Source organism: Anarhichas minor, unplaced genomic scaffold, assembly GCF_050575085.1.
Source record: "Anarhichas minor isolate MPS153535 unplaced genomic scaffold, ASM5057508v1 ptg000129l, whole genome shotgun sequence".
NCBI lineage: Eukaryota > Metazoa > Chordata > Actinopteri > Perciformes > Anarhichadidae > Anarhichas > Anarhichas minor.
In genome coordinates, this window is record NW_027466575.1 from 101372 (window position 1) to 121741 (window position 20370).

The 20370-nt window shown below is 40.7% G+C and overlaps 1 protein-coding gene across 2 annotated transcripts; it reads left to right on the plus strand.

Moving 5' to 3' along the window:
• The first annotated feature begins 215 nt into the window (after positions 1 to 215).
• Positions 216 to 19583, plus strand: stx1b (syntaxin 1B). Of its 2 annotated transcripts, none has more exons than XM_076083368.1 (9): positions 216 to 251; positions 1328 to 1427; positions 4702 to 4776; positions 11212 to 11285; positions 14855 to 14963; positions 16107 to 16180; positions 18395 to 18532; positions 18624 to 18734; positions 19446 to 19583. In XM_076083368.1, exons 1-9 carry the CDS (start codon positions 231 to 233, stop codon positions 19524 to 19526), a joined length of 783 nt encoding a protein of 260 aa, XP_075939483.1. In that variant the 5' UTR covers positions 216 to 230; the 3' UTR covers positions 19527 to 19583. The 2 variants fall into 2 exon arrangements, with proteins under 2 accessions (XP_075939483.1, XP_075939484.1); XM_076083369.1 differs by having other exon boundaries at positions 19449 to 19583.
• Positions 19584 to 20370: the final 787 nt, after the last annotated feature.

Consider the following 20370-nt stretch of genomic DNA (forward strand, 5'->3'; position numbering starts at 1 on the left):
ACTGTTTACTTTCATTGAGCCGTCGCTTTAGTCTGTTTCACCTGTCTCTCCGTCTGTCTGTCTCTCTCTGTCTCTCTCTGTCTCTCTCTCTCTCTCTCTGTCTGTCTGTCTGTCAAACTGAATGAAAGTGATGACTCAGCGTTACATGACATAATGTGTCTCCTATATCTCTTCAGGCTAAGGACAGCGATGATGATGAAGAGGTGGTGCAGGTGGACCGGGACCACTTCATGGATGAGTTCTTCGAACAGGTGAGACACAAGAAACCCATGAAACCACACGAAAATACGTGAAAATACGTGAAGTTTGGAAGAAAACACAAAGCTAAAACGGAATTTAGGAGACATTTTAAGTCAAAAGAAAAGAGCTTTTACTTTCTCTGTCAGCAGTTTGATGACTCCGGGTATCGTTCTTTAACAAATCGGTTTGTTCTGAAGTCGTTCTGGAGAATCTGAAGCAGGAAGTTTTTCTAAATCTGATTCTCTGTAATCTGATTGAAGATCTGAAGACTGACTGACTTCCTGTGAACTGATCCCAGATCTGAAGATCTGACACTTTGTTCTCTTCTCAAAATGTCTCGTGTGCTTCATTGACAATAAAACTCTGGGTTTAATCAGATATTTAAGACTAATAAATCCATCTCATGTTCATTTAAATTGTTTAAATTACACAAAGCATCAAACTCAAAATGCTGAATTTATATTTTCCTTTTTCAGCTGTTCTCACACCTACATTATGGGGACAGTAACTTGTTTAAAAACAGACATTAGGAGGACAGTAACATGTTCACAAACAAACGTTATGAGGACAGTAACGTGTTCACAAACAGACATTAGGAGGACAGTAACATGTTCACAAACAAACGTTATGAGGACAGTAACGTGTTGATTAACAGACATTAGGAGGACAGTAACGTGTTCACAAACAGACGTTATGAGGACAGTATTGTGTTAATTAAAAGACATTAGGAGGACAGTAACGTGTTCACAAACAGACGCTATGAGGACAGTGACGTGTTCACGAACAGACATTATGAGGACAGTAACGTGTTTTATGAGGACAGTAACATGTTCACAAACAGACATTATGAGGACAGTAACGTGTTCACAAACAGACATTAGGAGGACAGTAACATGTTCACAAACAGATGTTATGAGGACAATAACATGTTCACAAACTAATCAAAGCTTATTTTAGAAGCAGCCACAGTTTTAACTAATTCGATACATTTTGATTTCTCTGTCTGTCTGTCTGTCTGCGTGGGTGTGTGTGTGTGTGTGTGTGTGTGTGTGTGTGTGTGTGTGTGTGTGTGTGTGTGGGTGTACAGGTGGAGGAGATCAGAGGCTGTATAGAAAAGCTATCGGAGGATGTGGAGCAGGTCAAGAAGCAGCACAGCGCCATCCTGGCCGCCCCGAACCCGGACGAAAGTAAGACCTCCTGATCGCTGCTGTCAGATAGAAAGAGTTCAATAACCACAGACTGTCCATAAGAAGTGGATGTAGACGTTATGGGGATGTTTCTCGTTGGTTTGTGGATGTTTTGAAGCCTCTAGTTCAGCGATTTGTCCATCATCATCTTGTTTTTTTATCAACCAGTGAACAGGAAGTGACCATATTTACTGTTTAATTTTATTATTTTTTTTAATTATAAGTCATGTTTGTTCTGCATGATGTCATCGTCTCTCTGCACGTTCATGTTTCTGTTATTATTTTTCATCCTTTTATTTTTCATATTTGTGCCCTTTTGTTTCTTCCTCCTCCTCCTCCTCCTCCTCCTCCTCTTCCTCCCCCCCCCCCGTTGCATGCTTCCTGTGACTGCATGAACCTTCAGAGGAGATGAGGAGGAGAACCAGTGAGGAAAAGTGAGTCTCCTTCATCATTTTCCTCTTCTTCCTATTCTTCCTCTTCTTTAATTTATGTGTAAACACAAACAACAACAAAGGATGAATGTTTTCATATCAACAAACTTTATTCTTGTTGTCATGGCAACACAAAATCACCAGTTAAATGTGAATATTATTTTTATCTTTATTCATGTGAAATAAAATCTGTTAATCAAAACAATTCTACAGGATGTAAAAATGTATCTTTAAAAGAGGTTCGAGGTGCCCTGAATGCTTTTATTGTGAAATTTCTGCAGGAAGTGATGAGTTTAATTTAACAACCATCAAGTATTGAATTAATCTAGAATTTAAATTCTAGATTAACAGACTTCTTCTATAGTTTAAATAAATATTCTACATGTGGAAGAATACTTTTAAGCTGAAAAATGAATTCATATTTGTTCCAATTATTCTAATAACAATATAATAATGTAATAATTAGTGCTGGGTAAGTTTAACATGTTATTATCGCGTTAACGCATTCATTAATTAATGCCAACAATTATATTATCGCGCGTTAACGCAGTTTTTTTATTTTTTTATTAAGCGGACATTTTTAACACCAGAACCGGGCAGCGAGCGGTGAACAGCTGTTTGTGTGGCGTCTCTTCCGTCTCTTCCTGTTTCCTTCACCTACATTCCCCTGGGTCCTAAGTCCCTCCCTGTACAGCTTCTTATCACCCTCTATGTACCAACGTACATTTATAACAAATACCACACATATTACGGTGATCAGCGTTGCATATGTGTCTGACCAAAATAAGCAAAAAATAAATGATTCATTTAAATTATGTTTTTAGAGTTGTGGTGAAGCCTGACCTGAGTGGCTTCTGTAGTGGTAGGAGGCAGACACGAGAGACTTTGTTCCGATATCAAAAAGTGTTTTATTTATAAAAGTGCCCTGCTACACGTGTAACCAAATATATATACAAACAAATCAAAACAAACGTTTAACTTAGCTTAACTGAATAAAATTCAACTCATCTTAAAGTAACATAATCACATGCCCACAGCTACACACTGATCTTCCTTTCTTCCCTGTTCAGTCAAAGTCATCTCTTTATATAGAGCCTCCTATCAGCAGGATTCAGTTCCTACCATGAGTGCAGGTGACACCAATTACTGACTCCATAGTTAACAGACACGACCTATACCTTACAGCACCCCTTTAGGTAACCAACAATTTTATATGGTTTACAATTTGCTCTCAACAATGTAAAACAGATCACAACTAAACTACAAATCTACCTGTACATACTCTAATCCCCCCCACACTTGGTTTGACCCAATGACATCACTGATGACATCATCCAGTGTATGAATAGAGGAAATGGTTGGGTGCCTTCCCCTTTAACCTCTGGAACACATGGTGGGTATGGTAAACAAACAATTGAAAAGCATGGTCAGACTTATAGATGAATGTAATGTGGGGACAAATGGTGTGTTCTCACCCACTTTGTCACAAGAGTTTTTAAAGTGTTTTGTTTGTAATGTGTATAATAAGCATCATTTAGTTATTACTACTGAGAATTTAACAAACATAAAAACATGACGTAGATAGGTTTGCAGTTTTAGATTAGATTAGAAAACTTTATTAATCCCCAGTGGGGAAGCTCTTTTCAAGAAGTATATTTAAATATCATCTGTTACACACATGAAGATAAAGTTGTGAACACCGGCTGAATATCTATGATCAGAATCATTATAACTGTGTTATAACTGCTGCTGTGTAAAGGGAATACTGCTGTTAACAAGAACCTGATGTGTTTAAAGTGTTTAAACCAAATGTTATTGACCTTTAGTTCATATAGCAGCACTTTAAAATAAAAGTGCACAATACACTACTTTTGAATTCATTATTGAACTTTGTGCATAACAATGAGATTAATCACCATTAAAAATTGTAATCGTTGCCCAGCACTAATTATAATATAATATAATAATATAATATAATAATATAATATGACAAACATCTCTTCAGACTCTTCTTCTTCCCCTCCGGTGAAAACACGTCGCTTTCGTTCTTCTTCTCCTCTTCAGTTCTGGGTCACCAGTCGGCTTTCTGTCACACAAAATGCACTCCAGTGTTTCTGCATCAATAATGCATCATGGGAGTTGTAGTGTGAGAGGAGGAGGAGCATTACTGGCTCTCATTGTCCGTCACCGCTGTCAATCATTTCCACCAAAGAAAACAATTAATTAAATCAAACATTTAAAAAAGAGTGTTAGCAGCTTTAGCATGTAATGCTAATAGAAGCAGAAACAAAGCGGTCAGACAGAAAACGGGGTGAGTCAGAGGAGACGAGGCTGAACGGCACTGCAGAGCTCATAAATCTGACTGCACTGCTGCAGTTATCACACACACATACACACACAGACAAACACACACACACCCACACATACACACACACACACACCCACACATAAATAACAGAAACATACACACACACACACACACACACGCACACTGTTCCCCTGCTCCAACATGGCTGACATGATGTGATATTTCTTCACAAACAACAACTTCTTCTTCTTCTTTTTCTACTTCACATCACGTTCAGATGGATGTTAATCTCATGTCTGTCGGTTCAGCACAGTTTGCTTAGCTTAGCATGAAGAGTAGAATCAGATGGAAACCTGACTTTAATTTATTGTGTCTCCATCAGTTATTATTTGACATGAAATCTAATGTTTATGACACTTCATCAAAAATAGGAGCAGCTTTTCTTCCCTTGAACTGATGATATAAATATGAATATTAATAATAATGTTGACACCATGAACCTCGTAACTCTTCTTCTCTTTCTTTCTGTCTCCAGAGACCAAGCAGGAGTTGGAGGACCTGACAGCTGATATCAAGAAGACAGCCAATAAAGTTCGCTCAAAATTAAAAGGTACGCACTCAACGACATGTCACACCTTAAAGGTACAGAAAGACCTGAATACAGACAAAGGGTGAGTGGAGGTTTTATTAGAGGAATTACGGTAAGATTATTTGAAAGAGATGTTTTATTAGAAGATTTACGGTAATATTATTTAAAAGAGGTGTTTCATTAGAGGAATTACGGTTTTCAGTCAGGATGAGTTTACCTTCAGCAGAAGAAGAAAATAGTATGCAGTATTTATGTTCCGGTCTGAGTCTCACAAACTTAAAGTTTCATCAGTGATTCAATGTTTATCAAACAAACAGGAAACAGTCACTTTGTTGGGACTATTTTCAGCGGCAGTGAAGTAAATAAACTACAGTGTGTGTTGATGAAGATGAGGCTCATTGATGTGTTGAATGACATCATATTATTAGGGCCTGAGCACAGACGTCGTGCCGCGAGGTCCCGATTGAAACTGTAGGAATTATTATCGTTTTCTGGTGTTGTACTTTAACGAACTCCTCCCACAGAATTTAAGCGATCGACTTCAAATTTGGTCAAGATGATCTAAAGACTTTAATGATGAAAAGTTGCTGAAATGGTCTACTGACATTGAACGACATTGAACGTTTTATGTGGCGCCCATGTCACGCACATTTCGTGCCGTTCGCCATGAAAGAGGAAGTTGTTGTAACTCCAAGGTACTTTATTCAATCTGCCCCAAACTTGTTCTGCATGATGCTGGTCCAGGCCTGAGCACATTTCCATGCCAAAATTTTTACAAAGTCATAGCGCCACCTACTGGCAAAAGGAAATGACAAGTTTTATACTTTGATGTACTCCGACTAGGAAGTTAACCAGATCAGTCTCAAATTTGGTAAGCTAAGCCGTAAGACATTGATGATGCTTCATCATGAATATTGTGAGTTGTCGTTAAACGCTGTTGCCGTGGCAATGCGTCATCCGCCATGAAAAATGAAGCTTAGTTTTCTGTGGCTTAGGATGCTCAACAAGCCTTGGAACTTTGCATAGATGTCATAGGTGATGGAAATAAATATTTCATATGGCTTTTTGGCTTGACCCTTTCAAATTGCCTCGATAGCGCCCCCTACAAATTTTCAAAAACGCAGCCCCAGCGCTACGTTTGACCTCCATGTATGAAATTTGGTAGGCACATGTCGCCTTTTTGGGGGCTTTATCATATCCGAAAAATCACCAAAGTCGGCATGCATATCAGGACTGCTGAAAAATTCCCACGCTCGAACATGAAAAAATTGCTCGCTAGCTCCCCCTAGAATTTAGCCCCCTCATCTCGTATGTCCAATTAACTTGAAATTTTACACAGGCATGCAACCAAATGAGGTCTACAAAAAAGCCTCTTGGACCCTTAAGCTCCGCCTACCAACATTTTCCGCCATTTTGAATTTTGTGAAAAACCCCTTTTTGCAACCTCCTACACACTGAGTCCGATTGCTACTAAATTTGCTGTGGATCAGTATTGGATCTATATAATACAATTTTATCAAAAGATGTTTGGTATCATTACGTTTAGAAGATATGGACCAATGAACTTCATACAGTGTGGCTTTGTATTTCAATACTCATAACTTCAAAACCATTTAACCTATAATCGCGAAATTTGTCTCATATGTGCACATCGTATATTGTTACGTACCCTACAATTTTCATTCCATTCAACCACTAGGGAGCGATACAGTAGTTAAGCCATTTTTGGCTTTTTTGTCAATTTTCATAATTTTCAGACGTACTTTAACGAACTCCTCCCACAGAATTCATGCGATCAACTTCAAATTTGGTCAGGATGATCTAAAGATATTAATGATGAAGAGTTACTAAAATGGTCTACTGACATTGAATGACCTTCATTTTATGTGACGCCCATTGCCGTGGCAACACGTCATTCACCATGAAAAATGAAGCTTATTTTTCTGTGGCTCAGGATGTTCAGCAAGCCATGGAACTTTGCACAGGTGTCATAGGTAATGTAAATAAATATTTAATATGGCTTTTTGTCTTGACTGTTGAAAATTGCCTCGATAGCGCCCCCTACAAATTTTCAAAAACGCAGCCCCAGCGCTACGTTTGACATACATGTATGATAATGGGTAGGGACATGTATCACATGGAGACTTTAAAAAAAGTCTCTTGGGACCATGCTCTAAAACCAACCAGAAGTCGGCCATTTAGAGTTTTGTGTGAATTTGTCCTTGATTTTTAGTCGCTATACTTTAACGAACTCCTCCTAGAGACTTTGTCAGATCCTTTTCAAATTTGGTCAGCATAATCCAAAGACATTTGCAATTAAAAGTTACTCAAAGCTTTATGTTTGATGGAATGGCGAAGCCTTGGCGTGGCGGCCATTGTACGTGATTCGCCATTAAACAACCAGCTGATGTAACACCACTGGACTTGCTCAAATCTGTCCCAAACTTACCATACTTGATAACACTCATGGCCTGAGGATGTCTACAAGCCAATTTTCACTCAAAGTAATAGCACCACCTAAGAGGAGGACAGCGTTATGTGACAAACGGAATCCGATTTACATGACAATTACATAATGTGGTCTATATTTGATATAGAGCAACATAATGCATGTTTGCAAGTGTTCTCTTGCGCCACATAGTGGATACAGGAACTGGTGGAATATTTGCACTACTTCCAGCGTCACACAGTCCACGCTGGAAAAATACTCCGAGATACGTTGTCTGATGGTCAAAGACATTTGCGGCCACGTCTGCCGGCGTACCGCCAGCCCTATTGAAACTGTAAGGATTATATATATTATTAGGGCCCAAGCTACCGACGTCGGGCCGCGAAGGCCCTATTGATATTGTACCCGTTTGGGTAAACGTACGCATGGTTGGAGGACTTGCCATGCATGAAAACTCACCAAATTTTGGGGACTTGTCAGGCCTGGTGAATATAGCCATCTGAAAAAGAATGCATCTTTCTGTGTTAAGAAATGGCTCTCTAGCGCCCCCTACAAGTCGGACCGGCGACGCCCCTCGGCCAGTATGTCCGATTGACTTGAAATTTGACACACATGTCCACTTGAGCTAGAGCTACAAAAAAGCCAATCAGACCCCTAAGCTCCGCCTACTTAGATTTTCCGCCATATTGAATTTAGTGTAAAACACATTTCTGCGAACTCCTCCTACATGCTTAGTCCCATTACTACCAAATTTGCTGTGGGTCATTACTGGATCTACGTCATCAAAAATTATCAAAAGCTTTTTGATATCTCTTTTCGTTTACAAGATATGTACCAATAAACTTCTTAGGGGCGTGGCTTAATATCAATACATATAACTTCTCAACCGTTTGTCCTAAAATTACCAGATTTTCAGCATATGTGCACATTGCATCCTCTAACATACCCTGATATTTATTTTGCATTCAACAACTAGGGGGCGCTACAGTAAACCCTCGAAGTTGTGCTTTTAGTCACTTTTTGCAGATTTCAGCCTTCGCACTTTAACGAACTCGTCCTAGAGATTTTAAGCGATCAACTTCTACTTTGGTCAGGATGCTGTTAAGACCTTTGTGATTAAAAGTTATCAAAATCGAGAGTTTTCATCAAAGAACCTTGACGTGGCATGGCGGCCATTTTGCCTCATTGTTTATGAAAAAATAAGTTCTTATAAGTTGTTATAACTCCAAGGTACATTATCCAATCCGCACAAAACTTTTGCATGATGCTACTTCAAGCTTAAACATACTTCAATTGAAAATAATTCAATAATTCGTAGCTCCGCCTACTGGTTAAAGGAAATGTCATATTTTATACTTTTAATTATTCCTCCTAGCCAGGTGACCTGATGAGTCAAAAATTTGGTAAGGATAGCCTTAAGACATTGATGATGCATCATCATGAATTTTTTGAGTTTTCGTTGAACGCTGTTGCCGTGGCGATGCATAGTTTGCCATGAAAAAGAAAGCTGATGGTTTAGTGGGTTGGGATGCTCAAAAACTCATGGAACTTTGTACATGTGTCACAGGTCATTGGAAGAAATAGTTTATATGATTTTCTTTATTGGCCGTTTTAAATTGCCTCTATAGCACCCCCTACAATATTTCAAAAGAGCAGCCCCAGCGCTATGTTTTGGCTACATGTATGAAACTTGGTAGGCACATGTATCCTATGGAGACTTAAAAATAGGTCTCTTGGGACCATGCTCCAAACCCTACCGGAAGTCTGCCATTTTCAATTTTGTATGAATTTATACAATATTTCGACGATGCAGCCCTCGCAGTACGTTTCACTATCTATATATAAAATTTAGATATATAACTTTTGGTAAACAGATGTATCACATGTAGACTGACAAAAAAGCCCCCGGAGCTCTAAACTCTAAACCCAACCGGAAGTCAGCCATTTTGAATTTAGTGAAAAAAAACACATTTTTGCGAACTCCTACACGCTGGCTCCGATTTCTACGAAATTTGCTGTGGATCATAAGTGGATCTAGATCATCAAAAGTTATCAAAATATTTTTGATATCTCTTTGTGTTTATAAGATATGGACCAATACACAGGGATTAAAAACATCTCACTCGCGGACGCGCTGTCCGACGGTCGCGGACGTTCGCGGACGCGCAGGCCAGAGTCCCGCCGGCACCCCCGACACGCTGGAGGATGCGAGGGCCCGTTCATCGCTGCTCGCAGCTTTAATTATTATTATTTTTCTCTCGAATGAAACGCCTTTTTGGGGGCTTTATCATGTCCCCAACCTCCCCATATTTGGCGAGCATATCAGGACTGCGGGAAAATTTGATATTTTATGGCTCCCATGCTCGAGCATGACAAAATTGCTCGCTAGCGCCCCCTAGAAGTTGGAAAGGCAATCCCCGACAGCCTGTATGTCGAAATGACTTAAAACTTTACGGACATGAGCAACTGAATGAGTTCGACAAAAAAATCCTCTTGGGACCCTAAGCTCCGCCTACCAAAATCTTCCGCCATTTTGAATTTTGTAAAAAAAAAGAAATTCACTTCTCCTAAACCCTGGGTCTGATTGGTACCAAATTTGCTGTGGATCATTATTGGATCTATATCATCAAAGATTATGAAAAGCTGTTGATATCTTATTGCATTAAGAATATATGGACGAATGCATTTCATAGGGGCGTGGCCTTCTACAGCAATATATATAACTTCAAAACCATGTGGCCTATCATCACGAAATCTGTAGCATATGTTCACACTGTGTCCTGTAACATACCCTCAAATTTTTATTCCATACAACCACTAGGGGGCGATGCAGTAATACTCCCATTTCTTTGCATTTTTGGGCATTTTTCATCGTTTTCAGGCATTGTACTTTAACGAACTCCTCCCACAGAATTTATACGATCAACTTCAAATTTGGTCAAGATGATCTAAAGACTTTAATGATGAAAAGTTGCTAAAATGGTCTACTGACATTGAACGACATCATTTCCAGCGTCACACAGTCCAAGCATTAAAAATACGTATAACTTGTGGGCACGCTGTCTGATGGTCGCAGATATTTATGGCTGCTTCTGCCGGCATCCCGCCAGTACCCCTGAGACGCGGGAAGGTGCGAGGGCCCGTACATCGCTGTTTGCAGCTTTAATTCGATATTGGATTTGTTCACTGAACATGAAGAGAAATATAAAATATCACCATGGCCAAACTTTATTAAATATATTTATTACATATATATTTATTAAATATATTTATTACATATATATTTATTAAATATATTTATTACATATATATTTATTACATATATATTTATTAAATATATTTATTACATATGTATTTATTACATATACATTTATTACATATATATTTATTACATATATATTTATTACATATATATTTATTAAATGTATTTATTACATATATATTTATTACATATGTATTTATTACATATGTATTTATTACATATATATTTACTAAATGTATTTATTACATATATATTTATTACATATATATTTATTACATATATATTTATTACATATATATTTATTAAATGTACTTATTACATATATATTTATTACATATGTATTTATTACATATGTATTTATTACATATATATTTACTAAATGTATTTATTACATATATATTTATTACATATATATTTGTTACAGATGTATTTGTTACATATATATTTATTACATATATGTTTATTAAATGTATTTATTACATATGTATTTATTACTGTCGTTGTTGTCATTGCTGTCTTAGTTGTTGTCATTGCTGTCTTAGTTGTTGTCATTGCTGTTGTTGTCTTCATCGTTCTGATGACTCTGAATGTCTCTGAGCTCTGTGGGCGTCTGCAGACCAAAATATGCACATTATTTGTGTTGTGGCGGGGTGAACATGGCCAAAGTTTCACAATAAGAGCATCAACTCAAATGTCCTGTTTGATCTGACTGTGTGTGTGTGTGTGTGTGTGTGTCTTCCTGCAGCAATCGAGCAGAGCATCGAGCAGGAGGAGGGTCTCAACAGATCATCAGCGGACCTCAGGATCCGCAAGACACAGGTGAGACCAGGTCCTCAGGCGTCCCTCAGGTGTCAACAGTATTTTAACACTTCCTTTTCTTTCAGTTTGAACTTTCATTAAATCACAGAGCAGTAAAATAAAGTGTTTCTAAAGTTGATTTTAAATATTTCCTGATATTTTTAAGGTTATTCAGTGAAGTCATCTTCTTCTTTTTGTTTTCTTTATTTTTAACATTTTCTTTATTTAAAATTCACAAACTAAATTAGATCTGATCAGCATTCTGATCACTGATACAGAAGATCAATACTCCAGAAGAGACACACAGGAGTCCAGTAATGATTGAATGAATGAGCATGTGCCTACTGAGCATGTGCAGAGCATCTCTGCAGCAGTGACCCTGCAGTGTTCTGCTCTGTCATTGGCTGCTTCCTCCTCATCAGTCTGCTCCTGCTGCCTCCTGCTGGAGGAGAAGAGAACTGCAGCTTCTACACATAGACACTGTAAAACATCCAGTCAGTGTATTTATATTCATATATATCCAGTATATATATATATATATACTATCATTAGACTGTTAGGACATCTGGACAGTGGAGTACATTTACTCAAGTACAGTTTTGAGGTACTTTACTTGAGTATTTCCACGTCATAGTACTTCACCTTTCCCTAATACAGTGAAATATTTTATGATACTTTTACTGATAACTGTCTCTCTCTCTGTCTCTCTCTCTCTCTCTCTGAGTGGAAGGAGTGTGGAGTTGACGGAGCGTGTTCGAGAGCGATTAACTGATTTTTTTCGGTATTTTTTCGTCACTAGTTAACGTTCGATGTGATAGTGTATCTCACGGTGTCAGTGGAGGAATGCAGCCTGGCTGTGGGTGAACTTGTCGGCCACAGCAGCGTGAAGTCCGCTGCCCGAATGAACAATGCCGTGGTCATCTTTTTAGACACCATCAGAAATGCGGAAGTGGTGATTGACAACGGGATCGAGGTGGGCGATGACTTCTTCCCCGTGTACCCTCTCTGCACACCGGCTGTGAAGGTAACAGTGTCCAACGTCCCACCGTTCATCAGAGATGAAGACATAACCAGAGAACTATCGAGACACGGGAGGACAGTGTCTGGGGTGAAGAAGGTGTCCTCTGGGTGCAGGTCTCCTCTCCTGAAGCACGTGGTGTCTCACAGGAGACAGCTGCTCATGATCCCAAACAACAGGAGCAAGGGACTCAACCTAGTGTTCAAGATCAGGGTCGATGACTTTGACTACCTCATTTATGCAACAACTGATGACTTTAAATGTTTCAGTTGTGGAAAAGTGGGTCATCAGAGCAGAACGTGTCCTGAGAAAAACAGCTCTCATAAGGACCGGAACCAGAACCAGAACCAGAAAGGTACTGAGGAGGGGACAGCAGAGGGGACAAGCAAGATGGACAGGAGGGGCCAGATGGGGTCCAAAAGAGGAGGGAGGAGGGGACGAGCGGGTTAAAGGAGGAGAGAAAAGAGAGGGAAAGTGGGGGACAAGAGGTGATGAAGGACGGGGAAAGTGAGGTCCAGCAGGTGAGGGAGAGTGCTGGAGGACAGGTGGAGACAGGTAGGGAGGTGGACATGGAAGCAGACGAGGAGCAGCTCAAAGCCCCTCAGCTGAAGAGGAAACAGAGAGGAGACAGCGGAAGCTCACAGGCGAAGAAAGTGGCGACGAAAGAAAGTGGAGGAGCAGCAGAGTGTGAGTCCAGTCTGGAGAAAGACTCTGAGTCCAGTCTGGAGGAAGACTCTGAGTCCAGTCTGGAGGAAGACTCTGAGTCCAGTCTGGAGGAAGACTCTGAGTCCAGTATGGAAGAGGACTCTGAGTCCAGTCAGGAGGAGGGCGCTGCTGCTGACAGTGAGCCCTCTAAACACGGTGCTGGCAGCTGTAGGAGCTCTAGAGACTACAGCGTGGAGAAGATCAAGGAGTATCTGAGGAGGAGTAAGAACGTGAGAGGAGCCAAAGTGGAGGACTACCTCTCTGACAAAGAGAAGCTCTCCAGCTCTGCCAGAGCTCACATGAGAAGCAAGGACAGAGGAGGTCTCACTCAGCAGGAAGGCTTCAGACTAAAGAAGATAGTTCACAAAGTGGACAAAGAACTGAACAAAGATGGAGCTCAGTGAGGAAAAGATCTCACAGTCTAAAGACAATCTCCTTCTCCTAGGAGGATTTTTAATTTTGAGATGTCATTAAATATTTCAAAATCTGAGATTTCAGAGTCAAATGTTTTTAAGTAAATGTTCCTAATTTTATTGAATGTTTCGCATTTTAGGAGGAAGTGCATCTCTGTCTCAGCCTCACCGGTCCCACAGTGACCACATGTTCTGTTCTCTTTTGGTTGCCATGACGTTTTGTGTCTTCCTTTAGATGTCCAGTTTGTGGTCACTGAGCCTGTCTCTCTCTTTCTCTCTGTGTCTCTCTCTCTCTGTACTTGGTGAGGTTCTGTCTCTGCTTTATATCTCTGACTGTAGAGACATATTCTGCCTAGTCATCAGATACCATTCCAGTCTGCTTTGGCCCCCAGTTTCCTCTCTCCAGTGCTCCAGATAGGCTTCTTTACATCTCGCCATGATGTGTTTTACTCTGGTTGGTGTTTGGAGAGCAGTGTTGTTGAGAGACTGGTCCCCGTGTGTCTGAGAGGAGGCAGCTAGTCTCAGCACCAGCTGACATAGGGGACTCTTCTCTGGGCTCAGCTCTTGGCTTTGGAGGGCTTTGGAGTGGAGGGTGTCTGGGGGGCTGGATCTAAGGTGATTGAAGAATGTGAGTGCTCTCTTTAGAATGTTAGTGATCAGTGGGTATCGGCCTAGTTCTGCTCTACATGCATCTGTTGGTGTGTTTCTGTGTAAAATGTGTCTGCAGAATTCTGCGTGTAGAGACTCTGTTGGATGTTTGTCCAGCGGGTATAACTGTGATGACTGAGTGGACCCATACTTCACTACCATACAGCACAATGGGCTGGATGACACTGTTAAAGATTTTAAACCAGATTTTAATTGGGATTTGAAAATTATAAAATTTTCTCTTAATTGCGTGTAGAGCTCTTCGAGCTTTTTCTTTTAGTGCATTCACTGCCATGTTGAAACCCCCTGATGCAGTTCTGGTTATACCAAGGTAGGTATAACTCATACTATGTTCAATCATGTTGGTGTTTATGGTAAACTGGTATTTGTTCTCCTGACATCTGGGGCGTTTTTGGAAAATCATGATATTGGTTTTCTTCATGTTTACTGCCAGGGCCCAGTTGTGACAGAACTGTTGCACTATGTCCAGCTGTTGCTGTAGTCCTGGTTCAGTAAGGGACAGTAGAACCAGGTCATCGGCATAAAGCAGACACTTCACCTCTCTCTCTAGGAGGGAGAGCCCAGGAGCAGCACATTGATCACACTCAACAGCAAGTTCATTTATATATATATTAAATAAAGTCTGACTTAAGTTGCAACCCTGACGAACACCTCTTTTCTGGGTGAAGGATTTGTTTGTCTCAGATTTTAACAGCACATCTATTTTCCAAATACATTGATACTCTCTCTGTCTCTCTATCTTTCTCGCTCTCTCTCTCTGTCTGTCTCCTGTCTCCTGTCTCCAGCACTCTACACTGTCCCGTAAGTTTGTTGAAGTGATGACTGAGTACAACACTACGCAGTCAAAGTACCGCGACCGCTGCAAGGACCGCATCCAGAGACAGCTGGAGATCAGTGAGTACTAGTACACACATTACACACAGTACACACAGAGTACTAGTACACACAGTACACAGAGTACTAGTACACACAGTACACACACTACATAGAGTACTAGTACACACAGTACACAGAGAGTACTAGTACACAGTACACAGAGAGTACTAGTACACACAGTACACACAGTACACAGAGTACTAGTACACACAGTACACAAAGAGTGCTAGTACACACAGTACACAGAGTACTACTACATACAGTACAAACAGTACACACAGTATTTCTATATTATTATTATTAAAAACGGAACAAAACTCATTATGAATATACGTGTACATATATATATATTTATGTGTATATAGAGTCTAGCCAGCATCATATTAGCTGATATTCTCAGGACTGAAACATCTGTTGGTCGTTTATTGATCAGCAGAATACTCGTGATGTGGAACCAAAGTTCAAGTTCTGTACTTTTAGCCGTACGCCGTTAGCAACATGTGCTAATGTTAGCCCAACAAACTGATTGGCTGTGAGTCGGTCACATGACGGAGAGAGTAAATATAAAGGAGGAGCTAGAAGACGTCTGGAAACATGAAAACACACATTCAGCAGCAGATGTGTCCATCACCACCACGAAAAAACACAAAAAGATATTTTGTATTTTTAGTTTCATATCGGTTTTATAATCTGTTGTGACCTATGGCCTTCTGGGAAAATGTTAGTTCAGTGTTCCTAAAATGTTAAAAATGTTCCTTATTTTATAGTGAAAATAGTTTACCAAAGTTTCCAGAGGACGAAATGTTCCTTTAGTCTCCAGCAGGTGGACAGTTTTCATCTGTGACACTTTAACACAAAACAAACGGATCCTGATGCTTTTGTTTTCCCACTGACCGAACCGGGACTTACTACTAACTACCGTTACAGCCCTGTGACATGTGACATACCACGTGACACCTGACGTACCATGTGACACTCAACGTGTCATGTGACACCTGACGTATCATGTGACATATCATGTGACATGAGACGTACCAGCTGACATGTCATGTGACATGAGACGTACCATGTGACACTCAACGTGTCATGTGACACATGAGGTACCACGTGACTGAGCAAGTTGTCCGCTTTGAACGTTCTCTCTCTTTGTTCTGTCTGCAGCTGGGAGAACCACCACCAACGAAGAACTAGAGGACATGTTGGAGAGTGGCAAGCTGGCCATCTTCACCGATGATGTAAGCACCGCACCTGAGCCTCACTTTTACCTGAGCCATTCTGCTTCCCTCTATGATTAATTACCTGGGTTGCAGAATCGCCACGAGGTGCGCTGAGACATCAAGTGAACACGGCCGTTGTCACATGGCATGTAACAATAGGAGGATGCACTAGAGAGAGCTCTTATTTTGATGGAGTCGCTTCACAATTATCATTCGCTCTTTTCAAAGTAAAAGCTCAAATACGTGCATGCACCTCTGCCTCTGGCCCAAGCTGAGACCGATGGTTGCGGTCGGTTCACGTGACTTAACACCGAGCTGAAAATCAAAACGTTTGACACTGAGCTCCTCTGGTTGAAACCACACCCACCTGTGATGTCACAGAGTCCCAACCAGTGGAGGTCAGAAACACGGTTTACAGCTGGCATTAAGTCACTCTGTAAGCAGGTAAGTAAGCCAGACGACACCACACCACTGGAGCTCAAAGGTCCTCACCACCAACTGAACTTTCAGTTAGAAGCAAGAGAAACTGATTTACACTTAAAAAAAGTACCTGTTTGGTTTTATTTTGAAGATCCCAATGTCACCCTCTCCTTCAAAGTAAAAGTTGCATATTTTCAGGAACCCCAGCCACAAACAAGAAAGCTCAGATGACTTGAGCGTCACATGACCTCATGCTGTTTCTAATTTTAAATACAGGAGAGACAACTGTGATCATAACTACAGCATGAAGGACATCCCCTCAAAATTATGATCATATGTATTTCTATGTATCATCTCATTTTAAAAATATTTATGGCTAAAACACTGGAAACACAAACAGATTTCTGAAATCCTTTCTGAATCTGGTCATTGACAGACAAGAGAAGAGACGAAATACGTTCTCATATATTCTTTGTTCTTCCATCACTTCTTCTTCTTTGAAGCTGCCATTGATGAAACTCACAACTTCCTGCAAAGATGTTTCACAATAAAAGTCTTAGAAGTGTATTGTAGAAATAGAATAGACATATAAGGGACATTCCCATTCAAGTCAACGTAGCAGGATGGTCAGAGTGACGGACATTTTTATGTGTACCGTTGCCGTAGCAACCGTTACAGCGGGCTAACTTCTGCATAAACTGAACCGACTTACGGCGGTTTACAGAAACGACTGAAACGATCAGACGAGTAATGTTACGAAGGGACGGGACAGCTGGCTTTTTACCACAGACTGTCTATAAGAAGTGGACGTAGACACCGTGACATCTCTCGTTGGTTTTTGGACGTTTTAAAGCATCAAGTTCGGCAATTTCGCTGTCGCCATCTTGGATTACGTGCGTCGCCATCTTGTTTTTTTACAACCAGTGAACAGGAAGTGACCATATCTGGACTGAGGAGGAGTGACGTAGAGACGCCGTATACGTCTCTGGTGGAGACCTGTCAATCACTGTGTAGCCCCGCCCTAAAGCATCCCCTGCTTTATGGTCTGTTTGACTCTAAATGGACCATAATGTACTAAATGAACATCATGCTGTATTGAAGAAGACTTGAAACTAGAGATTGAGACCATAAACTCATGTTTACAATGTTTACTGAGGTAATAAATCAAGAGAGAAGTAGTCATTTTCTCATAGACCAGAGGAGTCGCCCCCTGGTGGACGCCAGCGAGAATGCAGCTGTAACACATGAAGCTTTGAAGAACTTTAAAGAACTGGAGGTTGTCTCTTGCTTGTTAGCTAGCTTGCTAATTCCACCATGCTTTAATGCTACACTGGTTACAGGAATTGAGCCCAACAGTTGACTGGTGGACGCCGGGTCCAATGGTCCCTTCGTCTCCTTGAAGAAGGACAAGTTAGCGTTATGTAGCTAACTAGCCTGCTAACAGTCTCCAGAGCTGCAACTAACAACAATATGTATATTTTGTATTTTTTTACCGTACTAGTCAAATGACCACGGACAGCTTCTATTATTCTATTTCTATGGAATGTAATCGAAAAAACAGCAAAGAAGCAATTACAAATAAAAAATATTTTTTGTTGAGACACTCAGAGCAACACATCGTTGAGCAAGCAACTGACATCCCTTTAAAGTTTAAATAAACTAAGCTATTTTTAATCCATTCTACTTTTTGGTTGTATATCATATATTTTTCAATGTATTTCCTTTTAATCTCTGTATTAGTTTGAGATGCTTTTTATTTAAAACCAATCAGAGTGAAATAATGTCTGTGTTAAAAGACGTCCTCTCCTGCAGATCAAAATGGACTCTCAGATGACCAAGCAGGCTCTGAACGAGATCGAGACCCGACACACCGAGATCATCAAGCTGGAAAACAGCATCCGCGAGCTGCACGACATGTTCGTGGACATGGCCATGCTGGTGGAGAGCCAGGTGAGTGTGACGGCGACCAGAGGTCAGAGGTCGATTGTGGGCGTTGCGTGTTTAAACTGAAACACTATGTATGTGTGTGTGTGTGTTTCAGGGAGAGATGATTGACAGAATTGAGTACAACGTGGAGCACTCCGTGGACTACGTGGAGCGAGCCGTATCTGACACCAAGAAGGCCGTCAAATACCAGAGCCAGGCCCGCAAGGTAACGTGTTCCTCAGGAAACCGGCTGTAAAGCAGTGTTCACACCAAACGTGGCGCGAATTACCCGAAATACGCAGATTCGCCTGAGTTGAAATCATCGCCCTATCAGCGTTGAGATGCTCCTCCTTCATCACTGACGTTGTTGAATCAGGAAACAAATACTGTATCCGTCTGTGTTCAGAGCGCTACGACACCTCATATCAACAGAGACCAAACTATGTGTATAAATGTGTATAAACCATATGGTACAATGAAAAAGATGCTGCTGTATTTACGACTAGATGACGTCATGTTGAGTGTTGATGGAGCTGCTACAATGTTAGCTTAGCATAGCACCGATGGAACCAGACTCCATTCAGAAAACAAACATTTTAAAAGTTGTTTACTTGTCGTCTTGAGGAGAGAAATAACAAAACATGAATTCAGACTTTTTACTAATCTGCATAATTATGTAGATATTTCTGCATCATTTTTATCAGTTTATTGCAATTAAATCACAGCAAAATGTGTTTATTTAGTGTTCATACAGCTGTAGTAAACAGCCAACGTGTGTTTTGTTAGATACAGTGAATACACCTTTAGATGATGTTATGAACCAGACAAAAAGGCGTTTAGTTTCGAAAATTCGCGCTGCGTTTGCTGTGAACGCACCTTCAGAAGCATCCCACATAGAGAACCAACCAACCTGTGTGTCTCCTGCCCCCCCCTGCAGAAGAAGATCATGATCATCATCTGCTGCGTCATCCTGGGCGTGGTCCTGGCGTCAACCATCGGCGGCACGCTGGGCTTGTAGAGACGCTCCGTGATGACCGACACCGACCGACCGGCCGACCGCCAGCATAGAAAAGAAAACACAGACGACAACAACACAAAAAACTTGAAACACAAATGCAAGACAGATAAACCAATCAGCTAGGAAGAGATAACAATCCAATCACAGATAGAGGAAACAGCGTGGGGTTGGGTGGGGTTCAAAAAACAAAGACAAAAAAAAACACAATAAAAAACGCCATCACATTATAGCTGACCTAAATACATAACGTATAGAAAAAGAAGGAATAAACCTACTATTTATTACAGATGTACATGTAAATGTATTGAACATATGAAGCAACACATGGGTTAGCTGCCTGTAAAAAAATATGATGACCTATAATATGACATTTACTTGTTTGTTTGTTTTGCCTTTTTTTTCTTGTTTTTTAACAGTTTCTTTTAGTTTTTTGGGAGTCTCTCCGAGGACAGTGATGGTGACGGCTGCTGGGTGAGAGTTCTACGGGACGAGCGTTCCAAGAGCCAGAACCTTTTATTTGTTCCTTACACGTGTGGAACCGAGTGCATTCTAGAACATCGCAGAACACGTTCTCTGTGAATGAGCTCGCCGTTCCGCTCAAGTGTTGTCCTTCTAGAGGACATTGAACTCCTGACAGAGAGAAAGAAATCCTATCGGCTCTGGAGCTCTGAACGGAATGCTGTCAGTGATGCCGGAACGTTCTGGAATGCCATCCCGCAGGACAAGCACCCCGCTGTCTTTGGTAGAACCAACTGTGGTCCCCTCATTTCTGGGAGGGAGGGACCGTCCTCTTTAGACCACCTCTCATTGGTTGCTCACTCCTGTCATTCACCTTCAGTCAGCC